General features: G+C 38.9%; 1 protein-coding gene across 4 annotated transcripts in view; it reads right to left on the bottom strand.

The window, feature by feature from the left end:
• Positions 1-686: 686 nt before the first annotated feature.
• Positions 687-9,564, bottom strand: part of FARP1 (FERM, ARH/RhoGEF and pleckstrin domain protein 1) — a 254,102-nt gene continuing 245,224 nt past the window's right edge. For all 4 annotated transcript variants that reach the window (XM_040336128.1, XM_040336129.1, XM_040336127.1 and 1 more), the window contains exons 25-27: positions 8,151-8,258; positions 2,634-2,785; positions 687-1,509 (exon numbers count right to left, since the gene is read on the bottom strand). In XM_040336128.1, the coding sequence (XP_040192062.1) occupies positions 1,428-1,509; positions 2,634-2,785; positions 8,151-8,258 (342 nt within the window). In that variant the 3' untranslated portion in view covers positions 687-1,427. The remainder of the gene's footprint in view (positions 1,510-2,633; positions 2,786-8,150; positions 8,259-9,564) is intronic.

The following is a 9,564-nucleotide window of genomic DNA, read 5'->3' as shown; positions in this document are numbered from 1 at the left end:
ATTCATGTGGTGTTAACACATACCACCTACTTAAAGTGTTACTAAACCCAGGACCCTGCATTCACTATATCTGGTCACACACCGTACACAGAATATGGAAATGCAATTATTTTAGTAAATATAAACTGCTAAACACCTTTTCTCATCAGCAGTATACAGCAGTCTTATGACTTCTATCAGTGGGATGTGTTGATTAAAAAAAAGTCCAACCTATTCAGGCCCCATCTCACAACTTACAGGACTTAAGAAATTTGCTACCGACATCTTGGTGTTAGACACAACAGCATACCTTTAGACGTCTAGTGGTGTCCATGCCTGTCAGTGCTAAGTTACCGACACCCCAAAGCAGGTTGCTAATGTGAGTCTGCCCTCACTGAATTGCATGGTAAAAAAGTACCATGTGTACCATGGTAAAAAAGTACCATGTGATCCAGTTACAGTGCATTTCCAATAGTGTTGCAAGCACTACTTTCAATGCGTGTCGTGCAATTTCAGCCCATTCAAAATGAATGGGCTGAAATCGCACTGCACAGAACTCATGTGAATTGCCCCCTAAAACTTTTAAATGAAAAAAAAAGTAAAACAAATGTTTTCATTTTAAATGAGGAAAAATGTAGTGTACATGGTCAGTGTAAAATCTGGCATGACCCTTGATGTAACTGAACAGCAGTGAGAAAACACAATGGTGTTTTTTTGGATAAAAAGTTTACTGCAATGCTTCTCCATGACAGAAAATAGTCTACTCATTATACAATCATTATACAGCAATGGTTGTGATGCAAAAATGGAAATAAAACGTGTAAAAAATATCATGGACAGAGCACAAAAAACATGGTCTAATGCAAAGTCATCTATTTCTACTCTCTAGAACTCTCTACTATTGTTTCTGCTGCTTGGCTTTCACAACTGAGGTGATTAAAGTGCTTTGAATGTATGTAAACCATTATGGAAACAACAGCTATACTGCATGAATATTGCATTGAAGAAAGCTTTATAACTTACAAATAAAACAAAAAAAAGAAAAGAAAGAAAAATCATTGACCTTTCTTTGCATGTGTACACACACACACACGTGTTTGAATTCAAAGATACATTTAAAAACCAGGAATATGAATACAAGATTAATTATTTGTCACTAAACTAGAGACAACAGGGTTTAATGTTGGCACACGTTATTCAAACAATTTGTCAAAATGTATTGTACAGGATGAGACCAACTACCTGCGGTCAGCAGTGGGTTAATTCAGAGCAGGAAAAGGTTCATGGACTTAAAAAAAAGTTTAAAAAGGTATCGGTCTTGACAAAGCTGAAAAAGTCACTGAGAGGCAGTCTCTTGTCCTTTGTGGAGCAGCTGGCCTTACAAAACTCCAAGGGCTGGTATCAAATTCCTGCTATAAGGCAGCTGGGATTTTGGAGGAGTCATGACTTCAGTACAAATGAGACTCCTTATGGCTCAAGAGGCGGGAGCGACTGATGGAGTCTGTGGCACTTCGAATCACTTCCATCCACCTACGAGATGCAGAAAACACAAAGTTGGTTTTTGCAGGGAAACAGTTTAGCATAGCCTTCCAAGAAGAAAATAATAAAATTGATGCTCAAAGATGATTAAAAGGAGCCAGTATTACATGATGAAGGGTCTCCACACGTTTCGTCATTCAATCCTGACTTTTTCAAAGGGAAATTGCTGTGAAGTATTCCACAATACTTTATACTCAACCCTGTGTTTACAGTTACTAGGTCACAGCCTTTGAAAAAGTCTTAATGGGATGACATCACATTAGGCTGAAACTGGAATTCGTCATCTTGGTATTGTATCTGATGCCAAAACTTATCCTCAAAGGGGCTATAAAGGCTTGGTGTTAAGGTGAAAAAACACCTGGCAGTCACCGGCCCCCCCGTTTTACTTACCTGAGCCCCTTCATCTCCTCGGCACGTACTCCCTCTCCTCCTCTCTACGGAGTCCCGGCTTTGATTGGATAGATTGATAGCAGTGCAGCCATTGGCTCCTGCTGCTGTCAATGAAATCCAACGCCGCGAGCGCCGGGACCAAGTCATACACTCAGCGTCTATGAACGGAGGCAGAATGAATCAGGAGCGCACCCGCAAGGTAACCCACTCGGGAGAGCGCTTCTCCTAGGGGCTTATCTAATGCGGGAAGGAGCCGCGAGAGCCACCGAGGGACCCCAGAAGACAATGTTCGGGGCCACTCTGTGCAAAACGAGCTGCACAGTGGATGCAAGTATGACATGTTTGTTATAAAAATAAAAAAAAAAGGAACCTTAGCATGTAACAAAAAGGCAATAGTTTCTGTGTACTAGATGAAGCACACTTTATTTTGCGCGTGTCATTTTAACTCTGCTGCCAATAAAATTGATTGGTGTGATGAATAGCGCAATGAGGGCTGTTTTCTTGAGCTAACTCACGTTGATGCATTTCATTTATATTTGAACAGTATTGGATTGATGCAAAGTGCTTTTTTATATTATATCAATGATCCCCTTCTTTCATGTGAAGGTGGTGGTGCTGTCAGTTCCCGTTTTTTGGGAACTTTGGGGGGAAAGGCAATGACATAGCAGGTGAAATCCAACTTTAGTTTCTGAGTTGCAGCATGAATGCATTAATTTATTATTTACCTTTCAAAGGTGTATTCATTTTCAGCTCTGAAATAGTACACATGAGATTTGAAGTGCAGTTTAAAGACATAATCCTTATGAATGTTCTCTGATTCAGAGGGAATGGTGAGTGAATAGCCAAGCAAAGGGAGACTGGCTAATGGATGATTATCCTAAAAACAGAAACATGACACATTAAAAAGGAGATTATTTTTGCTATCTTTTTTTTTTTTATCTTGGAAACCATTATAATACATGCATACACCTTGTACACTGGAAAAAGTATACTCCTAATATACTGTGGAAGTTTGTCTACATCAATACATAAAGCTATGTTTATTTATTGCAGTTTTCTATCAGGTTTTGATTTCGGACGGTTACCTGCCCATGCGCAAAGACTGGCAACTGGGAAGTCAAAACCATCTCTGTCTTTACACTTGTGCAGATACCCCAATGGCTCTGCAAGGACTCAAAGATTGGCCAGAACACCATGGGCGAATCTGCACACGCACAAAATTAGTGGCGCCAAAACCTAGACAAAAATAGGGAGGGAGATCTGCTTTAATTACATGTATCCAAGCTTTCATAATGCAAGTTAAAAAAAAAATAGATTATTCCTGGAGTTTGGCTTTACTTAAAAGAGAAGTTTGGAAATGCAGAAAAATAAAAAAATCATACTCAGATGCAAGGTGCAGCTGTTCCTGTCCGGCTTTACCCCGAGAGCGGAGCAATCAAACATCGCTGATCGCTCTGTTCTCTCCTCCAGTTTCAGTAGAGAGCTGTGACGATCAGTCTCTGCTCCGCCAGTTCTCATTGGAGTGCTGGGCAGTGGAGGGGGCGAGAGGGGCTGGCTCAGGTTCTCAGCGACTTGCCCGGCTGAGTAACATCAGCCAACAGTGGGCTTTAGCATGCTGTTAGCTGAAAACTGGTCAAAAGTGCAGAACAAACTACACTCCTGTGATCCATAGAAGTACAGCCAGAAAGCTCTGGCTATACTTCTCCTTTAAAAGAACAGCCTCACATTTTCTAATTGCTACTTTTCAGCATGCTTGGGTTACTCACAATGTGCTCAATTTACTAAAACTAAAATACTGCAGTAAAAATGGTGGTAAAATAGCACATGTGGTATTTTCCAAAAATGTGATGCGAGGTCCCCCCTAAAATCCACTTATTTGAGCATGCAGTCTGGTAGGTCAGGAAAGGGAGAAGATGACCATGTGCCCCCCTCCTCCCTCCTAAACCACACCAGGCTACATGCCCTCATCATGGGGAGTGGGGGGGGGTTCCCACCTGACAAAGCATCTTGTTGTCATGTTTATGAGAAAAGGTACCTTTTCACCACAACCCTGGCCTGTTGGGTTGTAGGGGTCTGTAGGCGGGGGGCTTATCAGAATCTGGAAACCCTGTTTAACAACAAAAGGACCCCCCAGATCCTGGCTACGCACCCTATGTGAATGAGTAAGGGTACCGATACTCATTTACCAAAAAATGACAAGTGAAAATAAAAATAAATAAAAAGCAATCCTTTATTAAAAAAACAACTGTTCCCTAATGTACATTCTTCGGCAATCATGTCGTCCAGTGATATAGGTCCATATCAATCACAATGAAAAATGGCTGTCGACCCACACAAAAAAAAAAATGCTGCCTTCTGACAGTCATATTTGGTCGATGTCATAAAAGGGCAGGGTCACCCGGTGACGCCTGTGACCATATACAGACATGGACAACAGCTGACTCCCACCTCTTTGTTAATTTAGCAGTAGGGGGGAGGAATGTAATTTAGTGCTGGCAAGCAATGGGATTGGTTGGGTGTCAGTGTTTTTTTTTTTTATCCTGCGGTTGGCTTTCATGGTGATTGATGTGGACCTATATCGCTGGATGACGTAATTGATAATAGATGTACATCAGGGGACACCTTTTTAAAAAAGAACTTGTCAAAAAGGTATATAAGGAATCCTCTGTGCTACCACTTTAGTTAGGTTGGTTTTAGTTTAAGCAGCTGCTCACATTGGTTCATGTGTCCCCACATGTGCAGATAAAGATTGTGTTTTTTTAATGTGGCACTTTGTTTATGTGATGTGTAAATTGTGAATAAATTCTTAAAGCGTTTGTTAACCCCCCCAAAAAAAAAAAATTGGATCCTGTTCCCTTAAAGCATGTTATACAGCACAGTGATTGTGCGGTGTCATTTGGCCCCCTGTATCACCTGAAATACCTGTCTGATCCTGCCAGTTTCTGCCCTGTATGCTGATCATGATTTATCAGGGCTGCCGAGTCCTGACACCCAGGTCAGGGTACATGCCTCAGTCATCCGCAGCCTGCTCTCCTGTGTCTGACCTCTTCCCCCCCCCTCCCTCCCATCCCTGCCTGTCAGCTCCCCAATCCCCACCTCCTGCTCTAAAATATTTTTTCTTCTTCTATAGTTCTCACTATTGCATAATAATACTAAGCTCCCTAGTGGATGTCATTTATAAAAATATGCAGTATAATAGCTTACTTCCGCACTCACGTGACTGCCCGCCTGTTTCCTCCTCTCCTCATCTGGCATAAGCTGTGGTTTCCCAGTACCCCCCCCCCCCCTGCCGCCATCAGATCAGGAGAGGAGACCAGTGGGACAGTCAGCTGAGCGCCAAACGGTGCTCTAAAGTAAGCTATTATACCGCATATTTTTATAAATGACATGCACTGGGGAGCGTAGTGTTTTATATCAGAGGGAATTATAGAAGAATTTTTGTTTTACCTTAACAAACACTTTAATACAATTATAATAAACTTCTAATTGGTGTCCAGTTGTGATTAATTGCTCCTATATATATATATGTGTGAATGATTTACACACTCTTATTTCCTCTCAAAATAAATAAAATTCACACACATGCATACATAATATATATATATATAATACACACACATACTATTTGTTCTATATGGCATAAAAAAAAAAAATATATATATATCTATAAATCGTATTAAAGTGCATGCATAAAATAAGGCACTCCCGAATTAGGATTTCATCCCTTCAAACAGAAGTAACATAAATCTTCATGATTTTGGAGAACCTACAAGGCAAGACTAAGGGCAAAAAACCTTCACACACTGTGAAAATTTAAATGTATGCATGTAGTCCCGTAATTGAATATTCAGTGCAAAAAAAAAAAAAACATAAATCACATCCATCCACTTCAAAGTTACATAGTAGGTGAGGTTGAAAAAAGACACAAGTCCATAAAGTCCAACCTATGTGTGTGATTTTATGTCAGGATTACATTGTGTATCCCTGTATGATGCGGTCGATCAGGTGCTTATTTAATAGTTTTTTTAAACATCCACCCGTAGAAGGGAATTCCACATCCTTGTCGCTTTTACTGTAAAGAACCCTCTATGCAGTTTAAGGTTAAACCTCTTTTCTTCTAATTTTAGTAAGTGACCACATGTCTTATTAAACTCCCTTCCGCGAAAAAGTTTTATCTCTAATGTGGGGTCACCAGTATGGTATTTGTAAATAGAAATCATATCCCCTCTCAAATGTCTCTTCTCCAGAGAGAATACGTTTGGTGCTCGTAACCTTTCTGCATAACTAATATCCTCCAAACCCTTTATTAGCTTTGTTGCCCTTCTCTGTAAATCGCTCCATTTCCAGTTAATCCTTCCTATGGACTGGTGCCAGAACTGGACAGCATACTCTAGATGTGGCCGGACCAGAGTCTTGTAGAGCGGGAGAATTATCGTTTTATCTCTGGAGTTAATCCCCTTTTTAATGCATACCAATATTCTGTTTGTTTTGTTAGCAGCAGCTTGGCATTGCATGTCATTGCTGAGTCTATCATCTACTAGGACCCCCCAGGTCCTTTTCCATCCTAGATTCCCCCAGAGGTTCACACCCTAGTGAGTAGATTACATTCATATTTTTGCCACCTAAAATGCATTATTTTACATTTTTCTACATTAAACCTCATTTGCCTTGTACTTGCCCACCCCATTAATTTGTTCAGATCACCTTGCAAGATTTCCACATCCTGCAGAGAAGTTAGACCTTTATTTTCATATAGATCAAACAAGCTTGTTAGCACACTCCTCCTCAGGTTTCTCATATAGTTACTGTATGTCTCTGCTCCTATTTCTCCTCTCCAGATATATCCCAAGCGTGATCACAGAAATGAAGAGAACCTTGCGAATTGATTTTCTACAGACATTGTACTCTAGTACAGATTGCGGTCATCAGGAGAGAGAGAGACTCTTGCTGCACTGATGACCACAATCTGAGGAGGATTGTGCCAACAAGCTTGGGTGAAACACGGGTTGGATCTCGAACGCTCTTGGATCACTTTGAAAATGTGATTTAATAACTTTTTTGCACTGATTATTTAAATATGTGACTATATGCATATATTTAAATTGTCACAGTGCGTGATGTTTTTTTGCACTTTATTCATCTTGCCTTGTAGGTTCTCCAAAATCATGGATATTTAGGTTACTTCCGTTTGAAGGGATGAAATCATATACGGTATTAATCACATATAGCATGAATAGAATTTGTATATATGGATTGATGATTTTTTTGGAGACGAAATAAGAAAGAGTTTGTAAATTATTCACACACACACACACACTATATATATATATATATATATATATATATATACACACATACATACATACACACACACACAGTAAAACCTTGGTTTGAGAGCAACTTGGTTTGGGAGCGTCTTGCAAGACAAGCTACATTTTTTTAATACATTTTGCCTTGATATACAAGTGATGTCTTGATATAAGAGTAGCGTCATGTCACAACTGAGTATATAAAAAAAAAAAAAAAGAGAGGCACCTCTAAGTGTAGAAATGTGGTTACATTTAATGAAGGTACAACATTTAGCAACTTATTGCTACATTTATAGGCCGCCTCTCTTCTCTTTTATACCCTGTAAAAAAAATGCTTTGATATTCAAGTGCTTTTCTGGAACGAATTATGCTTGCAAACCAAGATTTTACTGTGTATATACTATATATATATATATTATGAGTAATCAATCTCAACTGGACACCCATTACAAGTTTATTATAATTTTATTAAGGAATTATTCACAATTTACACATCACATAAGCAAAGTGCCACATTAAAAACACACTTTGTGGAAAGCTTTTGGATTTTCAAATTCCAACAAGTCCCCCACAACCACTGGGCCAGGCTTCTATGGAATAGGCCTTAGTCCACCTTAGTAAAGGCATCTTTCCCGAAACTCGGAAGGTTGCTTTAGCAACCAGCTAATACTTTCAAAATCTTGCATATATCAGTTAAACGGCATGACTTGATTAGCAAATGTACAGTACTATTTTTTTTTGGTGAATTGACATTTCCAATCAGGTAATGCCGTATTTACTGTGTGTTTTTTATTTTTGTAGTAAACAATGCATAAACTGATAGTGAATTAACTTTTTAAATTATCAATCAAATATGGCTCAAATGAGTCACATGATCCAAATATCGCATGCAATATTGTGTAGTGAATTGAGCCCAATATGCTTTACGCATACCTGATGTGATTTGTAGAAAAACAGGCAGAAATTTGTGAATACCACCCAGAGTTTTTGCCATCCATTGCTGTTCTTGAACTTCCTAAGCAGGTTTCCTGACAGCTGATTCTGACAAATACAAAAAAGAAATAAAATAAAAAAGTATTACAACAAAATGCCTTACAAAGAAGAACAAATGCAAATATATTCTGGGGGAACAAACATTTTCTATTTAATTGTGGAACGAGCACAAAAGCTTTCTAATTCAATATCTAATGGACTTATCATAATACAATCAGTAGTAATTCCACATTGTAGATTAATCTGCCCATAGAGTAGTCATATTTGTTCAACCAGTAGGTTGAATGAAAAAAAAAAAAAAATGATCTGACTGCCCCATTCGAGGTGGATGGGCGAATCTTCCTGGCCAAATCTTTGACAGCGGCGCTAGTGTTGGGTAAAAGGGGTTAAAGCAGGCAGTGTGGAGGCGATACAATGCCTGTCAAATGCTCTCTGAACAATGATCACTCTTTGGAGGGCAAAGCTAGAGTGAAGGATCCCTAAAACAAATCTGAAAAATTCTCATTGACATGAGCAGCCTTGTTTAGGAGTCCTCTGCTGCCATCTACTGGAACCCATTACGCGATCACCTAAATAGATTTGAAGAAAACAAACTTACTACTATTATTATTGTTTTCAGAAATTACACATAAAGGATCACTAGACATCCTGCCCTTTTTGATATACATGTTAGAGGTGATTTGGGGAAAATAAAGATCCATTTAATGTTACAAACTATTTAATGCATAGTGCTGTAAACTAAGGAAAACCCTCATTTAGAAAACTCCTAAAAAGCACACCATTTTTTTTATTTGAAAAGCACCAGAGACATAGGAAGAACAGATAGAAAAGCATTGAGGTCGGGCTGAATATTATTTAGTCATTTAAATCCTCTTTTTTTCATGAACTTTAACAGAGTAGTGGAGAGTGAGGGGGCCAGATTATATGTTGTGTTGCTTCCATTTCATGCACACTCACAATATGATACAAGGGAAAAAGGAAAAGTCTGAGCAGCTTTGTTACATATTTATGGGTTTAAAAAAAAAAATATGTTCAAATCGAAGAAAACAAATAGATGAATATAATCATATACATTATGGACTGCCCTTCTTTCCCTGGTGCTTTTTAAGGATAGGAAAAAGCACATGTAACATGCAGTCTGGCCCCCTCTCCCTCACTAGTCCTCGGTTTACAGGTCGTGCCGTCTAGTAGGAGGAAGAACATGACAGGACAGGGCTCCAGTGTGACATCAGTAACAAGTATAGAGACTATACTGGCTATATCATTTGTGAGAAGTAATTAGGAAGAGTTTATATTAAAATAGAAATGGGTATAAAGTAAAAACATCAATGCTGACAAATACATGCACCTAGAA

Source organism: Rana temporaria, chromosome 2 (genome assembly GCF_905171775.1).
Source record: "Rana temporaria chromosome 2, aRanTem1.1, whole genome shotgun sequence".
In the NCBI taxonomy this organism is placed as follows: Eukaryota; Metazoa; Chordata; class Amphibia; order Anura; family Ranidae; genus Rana; species Rana temporaria.
This window is presented reverse-complemented; position numbering and strand designations above follow the sequence as displayed.